Below are 23,041 nucleotides of genomic sequence, written 5' to 3' on the forward strand. Positions count from 1 at the left end.
CCGCAGGCCGACGCTCTATCCACTGAGCCACAGCAGTCAGGGCTCCTGTCCTCTTTAAGCCTCAGACCGCAGCGGGTTTTCGGATCTAACATGTGTCTCCTCAGTTAAGTGACTTGGTTTCAAACACACTTGGGTCCGACAGCACTGATGAGATCTGGCTGGGCTGCTGGGCCCTCCCACTGCGTCCCCGCACATGAACCCTCACTCCCAGGTGCAGCTCCTGTCCTCTTTCAGCCTCAGACCGCAGGGGGTTTTCAGATCTAACATGTGTCTCCTCAGTTAAGTGACTTGGTTTGCAGGGTTTGCCCCCTAGAGGTCGGGCAGTGCCGGGGCCGTGGGCTGCAGTCTGCAGGGGATGACTGCCCACCACGTGCTCATGATCAGCTGGCTTTCTCTGTATTGGAAGAAGCTGAGTTATTAAGAGAGTGAGCAGAAGGAGAAGTGGACAGTCAAATGAAATAGGGCAGGGAAAACGATGGTATTTTAGAGTCGGGGGCCCCTGCCTAGTATCTGGTCGGAAACCTCAGTTTGGAGATGAAGCTGAGGTTCAGGAAGATGATCTGAAATTCCCAAGAGGCACCATATGCACAGCCTCCAACCCTGGGGACTAACATTCTGCCTTTCCGGCCAGTGCTCTTTCTGCTTCACGACACTGGATCGGAGCATTCTCTAATGCACGTGGAGGGCTTATTTTTTAAAGGGGTTCGGTATGAAATCCTGCAGCAATCCAACTGTTACTACAGGTGATTTTTTAATATACACTTAGGTGTTTCCTTAAAGCGCTGCAGAGCTGGGTTTTGGAGCTCCGTATCACGTGTTCCATGTTTGGAATTAAACTGAGACGATGTCGGTGGAAGCACTTTGATATGAGTAATGCTCCACCCCCGTGGTCTTCAAAGTGTCCCCTGGCCCCGCAGCATCAGCATCACCCCGAAGCTTGTTAGAAAAGCACATTCTCCTAGTGGATTTGGCATACAAATAAAACACCATTCCTAGAAGTCCAGTTCCCAGGACCCCTGCACAGAGTCGAAGGGGTACTTATTAAATTACAGATTTTTAGGCCCCATTCTAGAGCCACTCTTTCAGGATCTCTGGGGAGTGGGCCCAAGCAGCTGCCTTTCAGCAGCACGCTCCCTAAGTGGGGCTCAGGTGCTCTGAGGTTTGACAACCACAGAGGTGAGCCTGCATTAACAATATCATGTCATACGTGATGGTGAGCCCCACGCAGGTGGCTGTCTACAGGTATCCCTGTACCGAGGAGGACACCAACTGGGCAAGAACATGAAGAGTAACTAGATGTAGCCAGAGACTCACTTCTCTAGAGATGGGACTGGTGCTAAATTCCTTTTTATAACGTGCATTCCTCAAGTTTGTATAAGCCAGTGGTTCTCAACCTTGGCTGCACATTAGAATCACCTGGGAATCTTGTTAAAATCCTGATTTCTGGGCCTCATCCTCCGGAAATTGTTTTTTTGTTACTAATGATGAGGCCCAGAAATCAGGATTTTAACAAGATTCCCAGGTGATTCTAATGTGCAGCCAAGGTTGAGAACCACTGGCTTAGACCCTCATGTAATTCCCAAGTACTAGTAACCTCCCTGACTTTGATCTTACAGTGCTCAGAGACCAGTCCTTTAGTGTCTGGGGTGGTAGACATTTCTGTTGAGGGATGGTAGGTTATTTTTCTACTCTCCTGTAAAAGTCGGTCTGTCTCCATCGCTTTAGCCAAAGAAGATGGTATTTTAGAGTCGGGGGCCCCTGCCTAGTATCTGGTCGGAAACCTCAGTTTGGAGATGAAGCTGAGGTTCAGGAAGATGATCTGAAATTCCCAAGAGGCACCATATGCACAGCCTCCAACCCTGGGGACTAACATTCTGCCTTTCCGGCCAGTGCTCTTTCTGCTTCACGACACTGGATCGGAGCATTCTCTAATGCACGTGGAGGGCTTATTTTTTAAAGGGGTTCGGTATGAAATCCTGCAGCAATCCAACTGTTACTACAGGTGATTTTTTAATATACACTTAGGTGTTTCCTTAAAGCGCTGCAGAGCTGGGTTTTGGAGCTCCGTATCACGTGTTCCATGTTTGGAATTAAACTGAGACGATGTCGGTGGAAGCACTTTGATATGAGTAATGCTCCACCCCCGTGGTCTTCAAAGTGTCCCCTGGCCCCGCAGCATCAGCATCACCCCGAAGCTTGTTAGAAAAGCACATTCTCCAGCCTCCTCCCGGGCCCCTGAATCAGTACTCTGGGGATGGGACCAGCAAGCTTTGTCAACAGGCCCTGCAAGTGATTCTCAAGCCGGAGAACCACTGCCCTTTTACGAGGAAAGCAGCCCCGGGGCTTGAAGAAATACGACTTTTAATACCTCTGATTTGAGCAATCTGAGCTGCAGCGGGGAGGCAGGAGCAGTGGGGTTAGTGCCACAGATCTCGGGTGGGATGGGTGAGAGCCTTTGAAAGGTTTGTCTTTTCCTTGGAAAGCCAGGGCAGGCTGTGCGTGTGTGCACAGTACTGTCGAGCCCAGGAGCGCATGCTGAGTATGGCTCCCCACGTCTTCAGAAAGCAACCTCATTGTGTCCCTCCCTGATGGCGAAGCTTCCGAACCTCGTTGCTCTGTGAGCTTACGCCAGAAGCCTGTGGTTGTCCATCGGTTTAAAACGAGGTTTTCTCCACTCGCCCCATTGTGCTGACATTTTTTTTTTTTTTGGAATTACTTATTAAATGAAAATAAAACACTATTTCCCTGCAGGTTTGACGCTGCGGGATTTCCTGGTGGACAATGAAACCTTCTCTGGATTCCTGAATCACAACCTCTCTCTGCCAAGGCCTACTGTGGACAGAATGCTGGGGGCCGATGTCAGCCTTCGCCAGGTAAGCTGCCACCCGCGGCTGCCTCGGTGGGGCTGATGGCCATGGCATTGTTCGGGGGAGCCTGGAGAGAAACGAATAAGCCCCTGTCCTCCTCATGGCGCTGAAGGAGGGCATTAGCTCAAGTTCACCTATTCTTACTTCCCTGCGCAGGCTGGCTGGCGCTGCCAAGCCGTTCAGAAAGTGGAACCTGCAACCTGCCGTCAGGGGCCAGCTGGTTGAAATAAAGCTGATTTCCTGCCTGTCAACTGGCATTTGTTGCTAACTTCCTCCTAAAAGGGGGATGACTTTAAGTTAAGAGGAATTAAGCATTTTCGTTGAAATGTCGCAGTTCCGAGACAATAAGCAGGGTTGAGGATTATCGATCTGGAGCAGCTCTGTCAGCAGATTTTTAAAAACTTAATGCTTCCTTTAAAGAAAGATATGTAAGGAGAAAATGTTTATTTTTTCTTTCTTAATTTATATAACCAGGAAGTAATGTTAGTGTTTATATAGATTTTTAACCTTCCATTCTTGGAAACCTTCCTCGGGCATCACTAGGTAGACTGCTCCCGTGGAGCAGGTAGGAGACCCCCTTGCATGGTTATTGATTTTCAGAGAGGCTTCCCGTGTTTATTCTCGGGCAGAAAGGGGAGCTGCTTCCTCACCGGTCTCATGCCTGCATACTAGCTCGTCTTTACAATAAGCAGAAGCAGTGCAAATGTTTATGCCTGAAAACAAGATCTTTGCTGCACATGCCGTCGAACTCTTAAAATCAGAAAAATGTGCTTACCGCTTGCCCTGATGAAACTAGGAAAATATGCCTTGTGTTTAGCAATTGTGTGGTCGGGAGGTGGGCCAAAGGGAGCAGGCCTATGAAAATAGCTGCATTTAGCATGATTTCCCCTGCCCCCTGCCAGTTTCATATCTGTCATGTCACGTCCGATCAGTTAAAAATGGGGGGTATGCTAAGTATGGAGGTGGCCCTTGAGTGGTGATAGATTCTCCATGTAGCCTGAACCCTTAACCACAGACACGAAAGGGAGGCCGGCAGCCTGAAGGCAAGGACAGTTAGAGAAAGGAGTCAGACTGGAGTGCGCTTGGGTACCTGGTAGTCGGTCAAAACGTAACGGAGACCGTGGCAGGCCAAGTGCTCTGCAGCATCAGACAGCTGCATGGGTTTTGTGAAGCTTGAGGTTCACCACTCACAATAGGTTGTACTACAAGCAGGTCAAGCTGCACTGTTTTAAATGAACGGGGGAGGTAGTAATGGAGTAAGAAGGAGTCGCATCATCCATTCATTATTCCACAAACGTTACTGTTGGTAATGTTCCAGCACTAGGGACCCAAAGTGAGCAGGAAAAGCAAGGCCCCTCCTCTTCTTGGACTTGCTGTCTAGTGGACAGTCAGGGCCATACCAGAAGCTCAGTTTATGTAGGCCCAGAAAAGCTAATTAAGTAAAAATGTGGCCAAGCAGAGGTTCTCTAGGGGGGTCTGCTATAATGAACAGATAAGAGTGACTTAGAACTGGTCCCAATGAGACAAGAAGCTTGGCTTGCTGGTACTCCGCTCCCGGGCAAGTAACACGAAGAGTTCCAAATTCTGAAATTGCACGAATAGTTCTTTGCATCCGTTAATTATCTGTACCTACAAATAAATGGAATAAATGCTTCTTTTTCTATAATTCAGCCCAACCCCTGTTGAACATATTATAAGTTCTAAAATAATGAGAATGTTTTTCTCTAATAAAAGTGGTTTCAGGAGTTCACACTCTAGATTCCTAGTCACTGAATCGTGTGTCCCACTTTTGAGAAAAGACTTGGACTCAGGATTTCCCTTCTCAAGGACAGGAGAGTGGGAGACGATGAGTCCAACACAACATTCAAGTCTTCGGTGCCCTGGCAGATCGTGCCTGGACACAGTCCGAAGTTCATGAAAGAGACCCAGTGCATTGGACTGTTTCAGGGGTGTCCGTTCTTCAGAGCTGTGTCGATGTGAAGTCACCCAAAAGGCTTCAGGGACCCAGCTTCCCATCTTTGTAACCCAGTCCTGCTTGTCTCTCTTTGCATGAAATGCTTCCAGGTATTTTTGCACGGCTACCAGTTACGTTTGACCAATCTGTGCAGTGGATCAAAGTTAGAAGAGGTGATCCAACTTGGTGACCAGGAAGTTTCCAGCCTCTGCAGCCTGCCAGGGGAGAAACTGGATGCCGCAGAGCGAGTGTTTCTTTCCAACTTGGACATTCTGAAGCCCATCCTGGTGAGTAGGCGTGCTGTGTGGACAAGCTTCAAGCACTAATTCTGGTGGAATGTGAAATTTTTCCTTGGACAACGTGACTTTGTTTTTGTAGAAACATAGAGCTGGCTGGGAGTCTGAGATATAATTTAGCTCAGTGGCATTCTAACTGTTCTTGCAAACTTTTGGGCTATCTCCCGAAGGGTAAATGGAGGAAGAGTGAGTTTGGGTGTGGCTCTGAGTCTAAGCCCAAGGTCCTTTGTGCCTGTTTTAATCAGAGAAGACCTGTTTTTCTGAAAAATTATAATTTGAGATTATATGAGTTCATTTGAAGAAAGAGTTCTCCAGATTTTTTTTAAAGGCTCAAAACCGTTGTTGGCAAGAGAGAGATATCTATTCATTTTAAAAAGCCCATCAGAAAGGAGACACTGTGAGCTGTCACAGTGGGAAAGCCTTGGAATTGGATGGAAGCACGTTCAATAATTAGCTTAACCAGTGACAAAATTGCATTTACTCACCCCCCCACCTCCAAAATGCCAACAAAGTCTGATCAGTCTAGGATTCAATAGTTCAGAAAAGCAGTCCATGAGAATACATGTTCATTCTTATTCAAAGAATAGGGGGGTGAACTTGAGCATTTTGGTCTTTGGAGTGTTGTGAGTAGTTCCAGAACAGGTGCATTTTGGGGGTTTTGTGAGATCTCTGGTGAATTGCCCCTCCCAACAACATCATTTAACATCCGTGTTCTTACCAGATAGCACTTTGATTTGTCTGTAGTTTCTCTTAAACCAGGAAAGAGGCCTGGAAGAAAGATATGCCTGGAAAGAGGTGTTCCTCACTATAATCCATAGAAATTGGAGTCCTCTAGGACTTTGTGTCACATAATTTCTTTCTAGAGAGATGGGTCCTCCCAGACTGGCACATGGTTTACTTTCAGTCTGAGCTACAACATAAATCCTAGTCCTAACCTGGAGTTTCTGAATATGGGCAAAGTGAAGGAGAAATTTTAGTCTACTTTATGAGAGTATTTAAAGAAACTTGGAAATGTCCCCATAAACACTTGGCAACATGCATTGGCATGAGGAAAACAAAATTGTGCATTATATTGAAAATACATCCACATTTCACTTTATTTCATAGTAGAGTCCCTGAAAAATTTCTGTGTAGATAAGACTTTTATAAATTGAAAAGAGTTTTCAATTACATTTTTATGTCACAGACGTTCTGTCTTCTCTTTCTAGTATGGCTGTGACTTCCATTGCATTAGTAGTAATCCCTCCCAGTCTTCATTTTGTGTAGTAATCTATAAATAAACATATTCATTCATTCAATAAATATTTACTGAACCCTGATCTGTGCCATGTACTGGGCCAGGGAGGCCGTGGTGAGCAAGGTACAACTTTCTCTGAGCTTCCCTGTAGGTGGGGGAGTAGAAGGGAGAGACCAAGCAAGGAGCAGATGCGCTACAGAGCGAAAACCCCTCTGCTCAGTGCTGTGCAGGCCCTGATGCGGCCTCTTCATCCAGTCCTTGAGGATCAGGAGAGAAGCACCCTCTAGGTTGAAACCAAAGAGTAGAGGTTAGCTGGATAAAGAACAGAAGACTCTTCTAGGCAGAGGATATGGCCTCTGTATGCGTCTGGAGGGGAGAGAGGAGGAGGTGGCATTTAGAGGACCTGCACAAGGTTGAGTAGCACTGAGTGGAGTGGATGTAGCTATGGGGAGTTTAATGGGAGAAGGGATGTAAGGAATGACACTGCGGAGGTGGGCAGAGTAGCTGATCATGTTAGGCGATTGGGACTCATCTTTAGAGCAAGGGAACCACCAAAAGACTCTAGAGCAGTGATTCTCAACCTTCTGGCCCTTTAAATACAGTTCCTCATGTTGTGACCCCCAACCATAAAATTATTTTCGTTGCTACTTCATAACTGTAATGTTGCTACTGCTATGAATCATAATGTAAATATCTGATATGCAGGATGGTCTTAGGCGACCCCTGTGAAAGGGTCGTTCGACCGCCAAAGGGGTCGCGACCCACAGGTTGAGAACCATTGTGCTAAGTGAAGAAAGGCAGACACAGAAAGACAGATGGCACACCACCTCACATGTGGAATCTAAACCAGCAGAAGTCAGTCATGCAAGCAGAGAGGAGGAAGGGGAGGGGGCAACAGGGAGGTGGGTCACGGGTCCAAAGTTTCAGTTATGCAGGATGACAAGTTCTGAGGACCTACTGTGCGGCAGCGGGACCGGTTAACTCTGCCAGACTATACACTCGCCATGTCTAGTTACTATGTGCCAGGAACTATGCTGAACACTGAGCTGAAATAAAACACCAGCCCAGAAATTAAAGTCAAATTGCCTTTTAAATTTTCAGCCTTTTATAATTTAGCTATTAAGCTATGAGGAGAGAAAGAAAATAATGAAGTTATCTGTTAGACCCAGAAAGGAGAGGGCACAATGGCCTTTGTCATTCTGGGGACAGCACGACAGAATGTCATGTTTTTAGGAACTGTTACTGTGTTGTGATTAGAACATTTTATAGAAGAAGTGGGAGCTTTTGAGTAACACAACAAGTGTTTGTTCATTCTTCCTGTAATGCTATTATAGTCTTTAGTTATGATCTAAAAATATTGAATAATGCATGAATTCCTGTTTACTCAACACAGAATGTACAGTTCTTCACTAAAGGTTTTATTTTTCCTCTTTCCACCCCCTTTCCTTACTTCATACGAGAAAATCACTTGCCTCCAGTGGTCAGTAGGGACCTGTATGAGTTCATAGCCAGGGGTGTTTTTGGTTAGGAGAAATGATATAAGGAATTCCAAACAGAGTTATTTACTGGAGCTCTTTGGAAAAGTGATGTGGCAAGCTTTGCTGGCCTTTGTCAAACAAGTATGAGCAGGAAATCACAGTTAATATTAGTGCAGGTACTTGGTTCTCAGATTTCATTTTGTGGCCTAGTTTCAAGGCATGTTTCCTGGGGTTAATGTTATTCAAGGAAGTTACGTCTTTCAGATCTGATATATACTCAACCCACCTTATGCTCTTTGCCCTTCCTGCATCCCTACCTTATTTTCCCTCCTTTCCTCCTCCCCCTCTCGCTTATCTTTTATTGAATTAAAGAGAAAATTTATGCCCTGGCCAGTGTGGTTCGGTTGGTTGGGCATCCTCTCATGCACCAAAAGGTTGCTGCTTCTATTCCCAGTCAGAGCACATGCCCGGGTTGCAGGCTCGATCCCCAATAAGGGGCATGGAGGGGCAGTCGATTGATGTTCCATTCTCACATCAGTATTTCTCCCTCTCCTTCTCCCATCTTGTGTTTAAACTCATAGTTGTGAATGGTTTTAATTAACTTGTTTATTTTCAATAGAGATTTCAGGTTTACATTTGAGTTTAAAAACCAAGTTTTTTTTTTTTTTTTTTCATTCCAGACAGGACTAGACTCTATATCTCCTTTCCTGAGCCAGGAGCTGACTGAAGGCACAAAAATGTTGCTGGATAGTCTCGGGACTCTGGCCCAAGAGGTAAGTTGTGCCTTTCTAGCGCCAGGAGGCAGACCATCCTCTGTCGCAGGATGGTCTTAGGCGACCCCTGTGAAAGGGTCGTTCGACCCCCAAAGGGGTTGCGACCCACAGGTTGAGAACCGCTGCTCTAGAGGGTGGATGACTCGCGGTGAACACAAAACAGAGTAAATCTGCGAATTTGAATGACCATTGGAACAGGACTCAACACCAGTCCATCTAGCCCTCCTCTGCATCCCTACCTTATTTTCCCTCCTTTCCTCCTCCCCCTCTCGCTTATCTTTTATTGAATTAAAGAGAAAATTTATGCCCTGGCCAGTGTGGTTCGGTTGGTTGGGCATCCTCTCATTGCACCAAAAGTTGCTGCTTCTATTCCCAGTCAGAGCACATGCCCGGGTTGCAGGCTCGATCCCCAATAAGGGGCATGGAGGGGCAGTCGATTGATGTTCCATTCTCACATCAGTATTTCTCCCTCTCCTTCTCCCATCTTGTGTTTAAACTCATAGTTGTGAATGGTTTTAATTAACTTGTTTATTTTCAATAGAGATTTCAGGTTTACATTTGAGTTTAAAAACCAAGTTTTTTTTTTTTTTTTCTCATTCCAGACAGGACTAGACTCTATATCTCCTTTCCTGAGCCAGGAGCTGACTGAAGGCACAAAAATGTTGCTGGATAGTCTCGGGACTCTGGCCCAAGAGGTAAGTTGTGCCTTTCTAGCGCCAGGAGGCAGACCATCCTCTGTCGCTTTTTTTTTTTTTTACCCTAAGTTGACTAACAAGGTTTTCTTTAAATTTAAATATCATATGAAATGTACAATCAGTGTTAGAGGCACTGGTGATGTTTCAAATGATGTGGTTTGATCTCCTTACTGTAGAGATGAAGAAACAGACTCATAGATGTCTCAGAGCTAATTAGCTAGTGGCTAAAGGCCCCATATCTAGTCTAGAACTTTCTTCCATTTTTATTCCCACCCCTTGCTAATAACTCCTTTGGAAAGAGGCCCCCGCTTACCGCCTCCCCAATCCCACCCCCCCATGTGCTGCATTTGTCTTACCAGCAACTTCTCCATATTTCTTCTGCAGTTGCAAGGCCAGATACTCTTTACCAAAATATTTGTATGCTAATTAAAGGGAATAATGTGGATATCCCTAAATCACATCTTTCCCCTGTAAACATCTGGCCTATGGGGTCCCACTTTGGGAATATAGTCTCTTGATGAACATTGAGTTGAGCCCACAGGTTGACAGATGTGTAAGAATAAGCTTTGTCATAGGATCCGCGGGCCTGTAGGTGCTCACAAAAGCAGTTCACCTTTCCTCTGCCTCCCTGCCAGTGAGTGCTGCCCCTTTCTGACACCCAGCCTTGTTGCAGATGAGACTTGGGAAGGAGGAGTTGTCTGGAGCCCAGTATGTGAGGAGTTGAGCCCAGTGGGCAGAGGGCAGAAGGAAGGCAGGGGACATTGGATAGGACTGACTTGTGGGGACATTTTTTCAGACATGGTCCAGCCTTATTTTGAGTTGCTTCTCTAACTCATTTTTTTTGGTGTTTCTCAAATATCAAAATTCTCTCTTTTTTTCTCCCTGGGAATAAAAGTGTTGCATGTTCACTGTGGAAAATGCACAATGCTTGGAAAATATAGAAAACACCAAGATTAAGCCGTCACCCCTTTAGTATGTTGTTTTTGGTTCTTTTTTTTTTTTTTTTTTAAATTGTGCTCATGTGTGCCTGACTGAAGAGGCTTGGTTTTGGGGTCCCTTTCAGGGAAAGAAGCCCCCTTCCAGCTGCCTTTGGTTACTTCAGTTGTGAATGCTGGTGACCTTTCTGTAAGGGGAGAAGCTGGGTCACCTGGGGTTCTTCCAGGAAACACTGCCTGGCAAGTCCATAGCCGTTTCTCCAGGGTCCCGTTAGCTGACATTGACGTGCCCTGACCTGACTGCTCCTCCAGGTCCTCGCCCAGTCGTACAGAAAGTAGAGCAGGGACTGTGACATGGGAGGCTGCCTCTAAGCTCAGGGTCTGGGTACAGCTGTTTCCTCTTACATCACTGGCCTGCCTTTTGTCTGGGGTTAAAAAAAAAAAAATGAAAAGCACGTGATGTTCCCACTGCCGATGTGGCGAAACTCTCCAACCGAGCAATATACATTTTTCTTGGCAGCTTGCTCCCTGGTCCAGGGCAAGCAGGGGCCATCTGCTCCTTTCTGTGTAAAACCTTCAAGTCAGTTCAGCCACAAATTACCCATTGTCTAACTTGCTATTTCTCTGGGACAACTGGGAGAGGACAAATCCATAAATAAATGCACTTATTGATCTGTTCAGTGTTTGGGGGAAACGTTGGTTGTCTTGACCAGAGCACAACCCTTGAAGGAAAAGGGAGCTGATATTTTCTGAGCAGCTCCCCTGGTTCATGGAGTTTCGCTCAATTTTCCTGCATAATCCATGTGACAAATATGAACGGGTCTTATTGTGCCCATTTTATAGATGACAGACTCAGAAAAGTTAGAGAACTTGCCCACAGTCATCTAATTGGTAAAACTGGGATTAGAACCCAGGACTGTTGGACTCCAAAGCCCATGTTCTTGCTGCTGTAGCCCACTTGTTGTCTGATGAACTCCAGTGGTAACTGATATCGAATAGGAAGGAGACTCGTTAAAGAGAGAAAATATAGATAAACAGGACTTGGCAGTTGAGTGGACGTAGTTGAGTCAAAGCTGACGTGAGCTTCATGTCTGGGTAACGGGACAGGGAGGCTGTGCCTGATAGGATCGAGAGGCAGGGCAGGGAGCAGCGTCTGTGATCCACCCAGCACCTACCAGGGGCCCGGCATCGCTAGATGTTGGGACTCAACAGTGAACACAGTAACTTCCCTCTTCTCCTGGGTCTCATGTCGGGTGGGAGACAGGTCGGTGTATGATGTGATCACAGGGATACGTGCAAGGAAGAAAAATAAAGCAGGGAAGGGAGACCATGATGAAACGTTGTTTTAAAGGCAGTGATTAGGAAAGTCCTCTCTGATACGGTGACAGTTGAACCTGCAGGAAATGTCAGTGTTTCAATGGAGAAGGAAGAGAACTCCACACAGGAGAAACCACAGATACAGAGACACTTGTGTAGGGCACGATGAAGGAATGTATTTAAAGACCAGGAAGGAGGCCGGTGTAGCTCGAACAGAGTGAGCAAGTGAGAGGGTGGTTGGAGGTGAGAGGGTGGTTGAAGGTGAGAGGTCAGAGGAGGAGGTGAGAGGCCAGAGGAAGAGGTGAGAGGTCAGAGGAGGAGGGGAGTGTCACATAGGCCTGGTCGGGCTGAGTGAGATGGGAGGCCAGCAGAGGGCTGGGAGCAGAGGGGCAGGCATGACGTGACCTAGCGCCTGAGACTGTTTGCATTCTGGCTATTAAACTGAGAAGAGACCATGGTGGGGGCACATGGCAGTGGGTTGAGAGGCAGCAGGTCAGTCAGCCATTCACTCACTCCAGGGAAGATCAGACACCACTTTTTGTTGGCTGTGCATGGGAGTGCTTCACCGAGGAGTGTGGACTGTGCCCCTCAGACAGGTGCTGGGAGAGCCCCGTGTAACCTCGTCACTTACAGTGCCTCCTGCAGAGACGGCTGGTTTCATGTGGGAGGCAGTGTGTTCTTTTGGTTGGGGCACGGCGGGATGGTGGTGGTGAGGCCGCCTGTGGGGAGAGAAGCGAGTGGCTTTCACTATTATTTAAAGATCTCCATGGCTGTTCCACTCACGGACAAAAGGGAAGGTGGTCTGCCGTCTCTCCCTCCCTGTCTGTACACCTCATGCAGGTTATGAAAAGGATAAGTGAGGAAACGCTGGCCACCTACTTGTTCTCCCTCTTTGGAGGGACAGGCGTTTGTGACATCTGACATCTGTGCCTGGCTCCCCTTGGGGCAGGAGGTGGTCAGGATCTATAGGACCCTGTCACTCACGGGAACCAGCAGGCTCCGTGAGACAGAAACCTGGGGGCGTGGAGTCCGATTCTAGGCCTCCTCTGAGGCGTGTGCAGGTTCCATAGTCCCGTCCCCCCACTTCCCACCCCCACCCCCCGGCTGGTTTTCCAGGTGGTGAGAACATGCAGTGACTTTTCAAGGAAATGAGGGATCTGTTAATGATGTACTGTGAAATGTGTGGAAATACAAAGTGCTCCATAAATATTTAATTATAAGAGCAATGGGGCCAAGAACTCCACAAGGTGTGGGAATCCATTTGTATGGGAGACAAAGCCCTTGTCGAGTGGAAGTCAGACACAGCCCCTGGCTGCCTGGAGTGTCTGACTCATTGCTCGCGGGGGCTGTTCTGTGCAGGGGCCGCTCTCGTGTGTCATGTGATTTATTCCTCGCCACCACACTGTCATCGTCTTGATGATAAGTTGGGCCTTAGAGGGGTGACTCTTGTAAGCCTGTAAGTTAATGAGAGACAGAGCTGGGATGCAAACTCGGGTCTTGCCATTTCATGCTTTTCCATCACCCAGCACTTAGCTGAGACAAGGATGGGACGGCACACACAGTCACTTTTCTCCCAAGGGTTGGGGGGGCCCCTTAGTTTCCACACTGAGGTTGGGGGTGTCTTAGAAATGAGTCTGTGATCGAGGGTGCGAGCAATTCCTGATGTATGTATATGAGCATGTAGCTGTTCAGAGAAAGCATTCTCTCCTACACCAGAAGACAATCAGAATGAAATAATGCCCATTGCCAGCGGCTCCACTCACTGCCCAGCTGTGCTTCTCTATCTTGACTGTGCCTGGAGATCACCTGGCATCCCTTGGAAATGCAGGTTTGAACTCTATCAGGTAGATCAGGTCTGCATTCCAGACCTCTCAGAGTACACAGATGCCATAAACCACAACCCTGGTAGCATGGTCTGGCATCCCCTCACAGGCTCTGAGGAGATGATGTCATACAAAATATGTTCTGGGATGTAGCTTTGGAAAGGTTGAGAAAATAAGATGTTTTTTTCTCTTTTCTGTCTCCCACCCTTGCTCTACCCTTGTCTCCTCCTCCCTCTCCTTTCCCTCCTGATCCCTGACCTCAGTTGTTCAGCATGAAGAGCTGGAGTGACATGCGGCAGGAGGTGATGTTTCTGACCAACGTGAACAGCTCCATCTCCTCCACCCAGATATACCAGGCTGTCTCCCGCATCGTCTGTGGCCACCCCGAGGGTGGGGGCCTGAAGATCAAGTCCCTCAACTGGTATGAGGACAACAACTACAAAGCCCTCTTTGGAGGCAATGGCACTGAGGAGGATGCTGGCGCCGTCTATGACAATTCTACAAGTGAGTGTCTGCAGGCCCAAGCCCTGGCCTCTGCCACCTTCGATGTAGACTCAGGCAGCCCTGTGTCCCCTCTCCCTCATGCTAACCCTCATCCTCTGGTGCAGCATTGGATGTGCTTGTGTCTGTTTGCTCACCACTGAGCACCTAGAACCTAGCGTCTTTTCCTGATTAGCTACCTATGCCCACTGCTCGGGGCCTGGCATGTCTCAGGTACACAGTGTGTTTATCAAGTGGTGAATGAATAGTTGAAAGCCAATCTCCCAGTTTTCTGGGGAATGTAGGAGAGTGGTTCCCAGAATAATGAAGGCTTTTCTCCCCTCTCCCTCTCCTCTCTCCTTCCTCTTGAGGTATCTATATCTATAAAGAGCCAGGGTCTGTAACATCCACAACGACCAAAGGCTCGACCGACCCACCGCCCAGGCTGCGTGCGCTGCAGGCTATGGTGGGTGGGGACTTGTGGCAGCTGAGGTGGGGCTGGGGAGGCGGGGCCTGCACTCACACTCACTCACAACCATGCACACACAGCGCCCACCAGCTCACAGTCTTTTCTCCCTTTCTTTCCCTCCCCATTCTCAGAGCCTCTCTCAGAATGAGGCCCCAGGGCAGAAGGTGGAGCTGCCCTCACTGGCCCTGCTCCCTCCCAGCCAGGAAAGAGGAAGAGGGAGAGAGGGAGGCAGGGAGGCCTGGAGGACTGAGAAAAACAAAGACAGAGACTGGGAGAGACTGGGATGGAGAGATGGAAACAAAATAGCAATATTAAAATATTTCCTCTAATTAATTCCCTTTTAATGTGCACGAATTTTGTGCACCGGGCCACTAGTGCTTTATAATAAAAACTTAAAAAATAGCAGTAATAATAATAACAACAACATGAAAGTCAACCTTGAGGGAACATTTCCTATGCATTCTGCTTATTAGCTCATTGAACTCATACGGTAATCATTCAAGGAAGGTTTTATAGCCTCACATTCTACAGGCTCAGAGAGGTTCAGTGACTTGTTCAAAGCCACACAAGCCTAACTAATCCACAAGAGCCGAGATTAAGCCCAGATCCCCCTGGCTCCAGCTTTTTTTCTGGTAAACCACACAGCCTCTGAAATACCTGTCAGTGAAGGCGTGTGTCTCCCATCAGGCCCGGGCATTTGATCAGGTGTTTGTTTTGGGTCTTAGCTGCGATGCGGTGTTAAAGAACCTTGTAACTCCATATCTGCTGCTCACACCCGGGCAGTTTGGATGGCAGCGAGGAGCCAGTGTTACAGTTTTAAACAATGGCATCCTTTCCCTTGAAAACTTGATGCAAGCGAGCCTTTCTCCATTTCCAACCGCAGGTGTGTCTTTCAGACAGCAAGTGAGGCAGCTTTTTGTGCATGACTGTAACCCAAGAACCTCTCCTTACCGCTGGAGTAAAGCCCTCAGACAGCGCAGTTGCTTTGCAAGCCGGAGGGGATGGCGTTACAGGCAGTTTTCTGAAACGCCATCCCCTCTGCTCCTCGCTTTGCAAGTCAACCGAGGGAACCTTCATTTTCCCAACAGGTGGACTTGTGAGCAGATCCTCTTTAAAAAAAATTATATTGTCTTTGCAGCATGTAGCAGCGGTTCTCAACCTGTGGGTCGCGACCCCTGAAAATACATCCTGCATATCAGATATTTACATTACGATTCATAACAGTAGCAAAATTACAGTTATGAAGTAGCAACGAAAATAATTTTATGGTTGGGGGTCACCACAACATGAGGAACTGTATTAAAGGGTCATGGCATTAGGAAGGTTGAGAACCACTGAGAGGATACTTGGTATCTAAAAGAGCCTGGAATGAAATTTAAAAAAAAAAAATTAGGAATCCTTCTGGAAAATCAAACCCTAGTATCTGGTTTAACTTCAGATTTCTTAGTTTAGGATTTTTTTTTTTTTACATTGGTTACTTATATTTGTGATGAGACCTTTTAATGAAGGGGAATTGTTTTTTATTTATTTTTAATAAATATTGTTGAAAGTATTACATATGCCCTCTTATCTCCCCCCCGCCCCCATGGTAATTCTTTGATTTTTTTTTTTTTTTGCGTGAAAACTAAATTCTGAGTTCAGCCCTGTGTTTTCAATGAAAACAAATTGGTGAGGATTGGCATGAGGGTATGAATCTAGGGGTATGCAGGCTTGTTGTGCACAGTAAAAACATTTTCTAGATCCGTCTCCATTATGAGCTTTCCATAATCAGTCTTATAAGAAGCTCTGATTATTTATCAAGCATTGTTCTAAGGGCTCTCCAGACAGCTGTAATGAACTTTCTTTTTACAGGGGAGCAAACCGAGGCTCAGGCTGGCTGTTATTTATTATGTAGCTATTAAGTGGCAGAGCAGGGATTTGAACCTGGGACTGTCTCGCTGGCTCCAAAGCCCTGCTAGTTCCCACAGGTCTGTGAGCATGCATGTGAGCATCTGCCTTTCATCGTCACAGGTCCTTATTGCAATGACGTGATGAAGAGTTTGGAGTCCAGTCCGCTCTCCCGCATCATATGGAAAGCTCTCAAGCCTCTGCTTGTTGGGAAGATCCTGTATACACCTGACACTCCAGCCACGAGGCAGGTCATGGCTGAGGTAAGCTGCCCAGGCCCAGGATTTTCTCTCCAGAATCCTGCTAGAATCGCAGGTGGTGCCAGATGGAGTATATTGAGCAAATCCTGGCTCTTCTGGGATTTCCAAAGAGTGAGAACCTTGGGTCTGACCCAGGCCGGAGCTGACTGTTGAGGTCCGGCTCTCCAGCCTTGGGTATTTGAATCGGCGCTGCCGGCAGGTACTTCCTGGGGATGGGAAGGGCTGAGAGAGGACTGAGAGAGGGTGCTGGGATGAGCATCTTTTCAGGGAGCAGCTGCATTTCTCATGTCTCTGCCTCTCCTCTTTTCTTCCGCCTCTCCCTGGCTCCCCTCCTCACTCCAGGTGAATAAGACCTTCCAGGAACTGGCTGTGTTTCATGACATAAAAGGCATGTGGGAAGAGCTTAGCCCCAAGATCTGGACCTTCATGGAGAGCAGCCCAGAAATGGACCTTGTCCGGGTGAGTGTCCTTCTGATGACCGTGTGCCTGCTTGATGCTAGAGAGGCGAGTTTCTGGTCACTTACCCAGAAGTGGCTTAGATGAGAATTCTTTACCTTTAACTTGTGTAGACGTATTGAGCTGAGCTCAAGCCACAGGGCTGTCACCTTTGTAGAGCTGCAGGTGATGAGCACAGGTAACCCTGTTTCTTGCACATCAGCATCCATGCATCTGGCGCTCAAACATCAGTTTTCTAAGAAACCGAGGGCTGGTGTTTGGAGCGAGCGTTTGGTGATTGCAGGACCCTGGTTGTTTTCATTTCTGGCTCTAGAGCCAGCTTCGCCTTCCTGTGTCCTGGTGGAACTTGGACATGGGTGTGGGAGCAAAGGGCTACTCTGACCCATAGACAGGTGCAAGAGACCTTCTCCGAGGAGCCACCATTACCGCATGGAGGCTAATTGCACTCAGTGCTTCCGCTTCACTTGAAAGGGATTAGTGCTCTGGAGACAATTCGATTCAAAAGCAGAGGAGTCTGAGCAAGAACAGAATGTCTCCTCCGCCCGAGCCCGAGTGCCATTTAATCACATCATCCCTGCCTTGGGCTGAGCCAGGATCATCAGGCTGTTTTCTATCTCCACGAACTGGAGGCGCTTCCTTTCATGTCTGCTGCCATTAAGAAGCAGGGATGGATTTTGCCAGGTTTCTTGTCTTGACACCTCATTGATCAGAGAGGCAGCTGGGTTTGAGAGCTGATACCTATCTCAGGCATAGGACTGTCCCCAGATGCCCTGGGAGGTTCATTTCCCAGGGGGCCTTCCCTTAATGGCAAAGCTGGAATCATCTTTGTTGTGCTGGTCTTGTTATCTATGCAGAATTCTTAACTTGGGGCCTTTCCAAAACCAAGGGACTTTAGTGAGAAAAACATGAACAACAGTTTTTATGGGTTTACTGAATAATTTCTGACTCATAATAGTCACAACGCACGCCCTTCAAGTATGGTTCTCAGTTGGGCTCCAGTCTCTTCTCTGTGAAGGGATTCCGTGGCCCAGCCATGCACAGTGACTGGACCTCGTGTGATCCCAGGCCTCTTCTCCCTGGTTCCCTTCCCGGTCCCCCCCTTGGAACCTGCACTTCTCCCTGTTGGAATTCTCTCCTCCCGAGTCTCGGAGGATCCCACGAGTGGGAAGGGATTCCGTGAGTTCGGGTCTGGAGGCAGGTAGATGCTTTCCCTGCTTAAATGGAGAGTTTGGCCTGGATGTTCCAGCAGCTCCCAGGCTCCCAGTTCTTTGGGACAAAGCCTTGTACACGTCGCTGTGGCATTCATTAGGGATCCTGTGGGAGGCCCCAGGATGTGCAAGAGGGATGTGGGAGCTGTGGCTGGGGAGAAGGCATGGCGTGTGGTTTGGAGGACCGTGACTTTAGCTCCAGGGGACCATGACAGGGCTTGAAGCAAGGGGAGATGTAGATGTCTTACTCCGATGTGACAAGTGGATTAAAGAGGAGGACGATGGCGGCAGAGACCAGGATGGAGGCCAGCCAAGTGGACAGTCAGGGCCAGCAGGAGGTGAAGCCTGAGGGCTGCTTGAATGGAGAGGGTGAAGGACAGGGAGGCGTGAGGAGGATTTTTGACTTCTGGCTGGTGGATGGTGGGGCTGTCCGTCAGGCTGACAGATACTGGGGCCGGGAGAGCAGGGGTGGTTAGGCTGGACACTGACTAGGGGCTGATCAGCCTCTGGGTGGAAATTGAAGGAGCCTCCTCCGACTTTCCTTTCTCTTTGAAGGAATGCTTGTTTCACACTGCAAGCTTGGGCTCCTACTCTGTACCCCCCACAGCCTCATGGAGTCTGGCACATCAGGCACTGCCTGAGGTCTCTGCTGTTGTTGGCGTAGTTCTTTTCCTTCTTTTGCTCTGTTTCCCTCTTTCTCTCTGTCTCTCTCCCCTTCTCTCTTTCCCTCCTTCCTGTCCTCCCTTCTTTCTTTCAGCTTTTATTGAGGTGTATTGACAAGCCAAAATTATATATAAAGTGAACAACTTGATGTTTTGATATACATTTACATTGTAAGATGATCACCACAATCGGTAGCATATGCATCATCTCATGTAGTGATTGCTTAGCAAATTTCAAGTCGAGAGTATGTATTGTTGGTATGGGGCAGTGATGGCGAACCTATGACATTTTTTTGGTTGATTTTTCTTTGTTAAATGGCATTTAAATATATAAAATAAATATAAAAAATATAAGTCTTTGTTTTACTATGGTTGCAAATATAAAAAAATTTCTATATTTGACACGGCACCAGAGTTAAGTTAGGGTTTTTCAAAATGCTGACACGCCGAGCTCAAAAGGTTCTCCATCACTAGTATAGGGTGGACCTTTGAACTCAGATTGCATAGCTGGAACTTTGTACACTTTGATCTCCCCATCTCCCCCACCCCAGCCCCTGGCAACCACCATTCTGCTCTGTGATAGCTCTTATCTCTCTGCTATCTGTGGCTCTGTCTACACCCATTGCATTACCCCACAGATCCAGAATCACTTCTCTGTTGCATCAGGGACCCTACCGATACTAAACCGTTCTCCTTTTTAGCTGCTTTTTGGCACCTTCATCTTAAGACCCTGCTTTCTCCCTGGCTACCACTCCTCAGGGTGAAATTACGTCTCCTGGCCCCTCATGTACCCTAAAATGGCCATGTGGCCAGGGATTGCACTGGGCTCATCTCTCTAGTCTTGCTTCCTTGGCAGTACTGTTCAAAATCCACACTGGGCAGGGCAGGTCTCACCTCAGACACCACATGTCTTCACTCAGCCCTCATTCGTTCAGTTCAAGTCTCCGAATAAAGTTGTTTCACAATTTGTGAGGTACAATTTTGCATCTATTTATTTTAACAAAAATACATATATTACTGACGACAGTATAAATTGTTATTCTCTATTGGAAAGCAATTTGGGATGAAAATTGTGAGAACCATAAAAAATGTGCTACCCTGTGTACCTCCATTCCACACACCCTCAGGGATATATCCTATAGACATAATTTTAAAAAGAAGAAGTCACTGTAGGACAGAAAATGTTATTGCTATAATAATTGTTATTGTGGGAAATTAGAAATAGGCTAAACGCTTAGCAGCATGAAAACAGTCAGTGAAATTATAGTAAATATAATCTATGAAATCATTATGCTTCCATTAAAATAGTAAATATGAAGCCACGTGGGGAAAACAGCTCATGTTAGTGGAAATGAGACTCATTTAGGAAGTAGCCATCCCCAGCTGGTGTGGTTCAGTGGTTGAGCATCGACCTATGAACCAGGAGATCACGGTTCGATTCCCTGTCAAGGCACATGCTTGGGTTGCGGGCTTGATCCCCCATAGGAGGTGTGCCGAGGCAGCTAATCAATGATTCTCTCTCATCATAGATGTTTCAATCTCTCTCTCCCTCTTCTTTCTTCTCTGAAATCAATAAAAATGTATTTTTTTTTTTAAAGTAAGAAAGTAGCTGTCGGTTGAGCACCAAATTAGGTTTTACTGTTTTTCCACATTGAGACCCACGTTGAGGGCCAACCAGCTAGGGAGCAAGAAATGGAAGTTAGGCCTCCTTTGCATCATGACCCATGTGTCTTGCAGTTGGGAAAGATCCTATTTTACTTGGTTTAATAACGGTATTATTTCCCCAAACTAAACAGCCAAAAGTGTGTTTGTCTTCATTCAGACTAGAGATGTGGTCTATAAGAGGAGTCATCAGATAGGGTCTCAAGAGAGGAAAGTAATTCAATGTAGTGGGAAGGTGCAGTAGAATCAGAGAGCCCGTGTTTCGTATTCTGACTTTGCTAAACTTTGCTACTTATTAGGGACCTTATGTTAAGGACTTGATGGCTCTGAATGTAGGTTTTCCCATCTGTAAAATGGAAGCTATTAAAGGTACTTTCATCATGGAGTTGCGTGAGGTAAAGCAGATAAATAATTCAGTATAGTAACTGTGCAGAGTAAGGGTGATTACTGTTGTTGCTGTAGTTACTTACTGCTAAGCTAGGTTGTTCGGTACAGTGGAAAACATAGGGACTCTGCATTCGCACTTGTCTGGCTTTGAGTCTCAGCTCCATGGCTATTAGCATTGTGACTCAGTCTTGGTTAACATCATATTCATTTATTGCTCAACCCCAACATTCTCATCTTTAAAACGGGGACACTGTTATTTAACTCGCAGTTTGCTGTGAAGATAAATGAAGGAGACCACGTACGTGAAGGGTTTTGTAATGTTTGCTGCTTGTGATTTCCCATTGAAATGGCAGACACTCCTGAACAGCAGGGGCAATGACCACTTCTGGAAACAGCGCTTGGCCGGCTTAGACTGGACAGCCGAAGATATCGTGGCGTTTCTGGCCAAGTACCCAGAGGACGTGCAGTCAGAGAACGGCTCTGTGTACACCTGGAGAGAGGCTTTCAATGAGACCAACGGGGCGGTCCAGACCATAGGGCGCTTCATGGAGGTGAGGCTCTGTTCTGTGGAGGACTTAGAAAAGGCCATGCCGTGGTTTTTCCCCTCTGAGATGGTGCAGTCAGTCAGATTGCAGGGATGCTTCGGAATAATGTACAGGCTTATTTACAGTAGTGTCCTCAAACCTAACATAGGACTTGGTGTACAAAAGGCACTCAGTAAATGTCAGCTGAATGATCAAATACGTAAATAAACAAGTCTAACTCGAGCTTTTTTTCTGTCTGACCTAAGAGCGTTTCTATGAAATTTATCTGAAATCTAATCAGACAGATTACATTTTTAAAAATTTAATCTCTTAAAAATGATGTCACTTAAGAGGGACAAGTTTATTTATTTGGTTAGTTGTTAATGACTCAAAATTGCTAAGAAAACAGAGAGGAAAAGGAGGCATGGTCATTGTTTGAACCTCTTTCCCACACAAAAGTCAGTTAAGTAACTTGTCTCTAAATTTCAGTTAAGAAATATGACCCATTTTCAGTTGCATATTGGAAAATGACTCGAGGGGAGATTTGTGGAGTGAGGATAGAAAAGCCACACAGCCTTTTGCTCTCAGGGTCAGGTCTTCCTGGGTCACTGCTTGCTTTTCTGGCCACCAGACTTCTCATGAAGGCTGTTCTTCCTTCAGTGTGTCAACCTGAACAAGGTGGAACCAATCGCAACAGAGGTTTGGCTCATCAACAAGTCCATGGAGCTGCTGGATGAGAGGAAATTCTGGGCTGGAATCGTGTTCACCGGGATCCCCCCCGACAGTGTCGAGTTGCCCCATCACGTCAAGTACAAGATCCGCATGGACATTGATAATGTGGAGAGGACGAATAAGATCAAAGACGGGTGAGTGGAGTCCCATCACACCAGCCAGCCCTGGGGAAGTCAAGAGCAGCTAAGATGATTAGGGGTTCTTACTTTTATTGACTAATTTGTTAGAAACTTAAACGGATGGCATAATTTTGGTGCAGTGGCCACATTTCTGGATGGAGACAGTTATTTCAAAGGTAATAAAATATTACCTTTTTTTTAGAAAATATTATTATCTTTTGACTTAGCATTCTCAATCAAGGGAATTAATCCCAAGGTATTAAATCAATGGGAAAAAAAAGGAGAAAAAAAGACTCTGGATTCCCCATGTTAGCATTATCCTTTTTTACAAAAAGGGGCAAACAATCAATATGGAAGGGAGTGGTCAGGTAAATTGTGGTATGTCTACTAGATGCAATTTTAGGGGTGAGTGGAGTCCCATCACACCAGCCAGCCCTGGGGAAGTCAAGAGCAGCTAAGATGATTAGGGGTTCTTACTTTTATTGACTAATTTGTTAGAAACTTAAACGGGTGGCATAATTTTGGTGCAGTGGCCACATTTCTTGATGGAGACAGTTATTTCAAAGGTAATAAAATATCTTTTTTTAGAAAATATTATTATCTTTTGATTTAGCATTCTCAATCAAGGGAATTAATCCCAAGGAATTAAATCAACGGCGGGAAAAAGGATAAAAAAAGACTCTGGGTTCCCCATGTTAGCATTATCCTTTTTTACAAAAAGGGGCAAACAATCAATATGGAAGGGAGTGGTCAGGTAAATTGTGGTATGTCTACTAGATGCAATTTTAGGTATTCAGTGGAGGGGGAAACAAGCTAAGTG

At 46.6% G+C, this 23,041-nt stretch overlaps 1 protein-coding gene across 4 annotated transcripts in view; it reads left to right on the forward strand.

Annotated features, from left to right (window-relative positions):
• The window catches only part of ABCA1 (ATP-binding cassette, sub-family A (ABC1), member 1), a 120,591-nt gene that overhangs the window by 50,441 nt on the left and 47,109 nt on the right, over window positions 1–23,041 (forward strand). For 3 of the 4 annotated variants that reach the window (XM_005859806.2, XM_005859804.2, XM_005859805.2), the window contains exons 6-13: window positions 2,752–2,873; window positions 4,932–5,108; window positions 8,513–8,605; window positions 13,639–13,879; window positions 16,335–16,474; window positions 16,814–16,930; window positions 21,200–21,397; window positions 22,031–22,236. In XM_005859806.2, coding sequence (XP_005859868.1) covers window positions 2,752–2,873; window positions 4,932–5,108; window positions 8,513–8,605; window positions 13,639–13,879; window positions 16,335–16,474; window positions 16,814–16,930; window positions 21,200–21,397; window positions 22,031–22,236 — 1,294 coding nt within the window. Of the gene's footprint in view, window positions 1–2,751; window positions 2,874–4,931; window positions 5,109–8,512; window positions 8,606–9,208; window positions 9,301–13,638; window positions 13,880–16,334; window positions 16,475–16,813; window positions 16,931–21,199; window positions 21,398–22,030; window positions 22,237–23,041 lie in introns of those variants that run through there. The other variant, XM_005859803.2, reaches the window with a different exon arrangement.

Source organism: Myotis brandtii, unplaced genomic scaffold (genome assembly GCF_000412655.1).
Source record: "Myotis brandtii unplaced genomic scaffold, ASM41265v1 scaffold13, whole genome shotgun sequence".
Taxonomy (NCBI): Eukaryota; Metazoa; Chordata; class Mammalia; order Chiroptera; family Vespertilionidae; genus Myotis; species Myotis brandtii.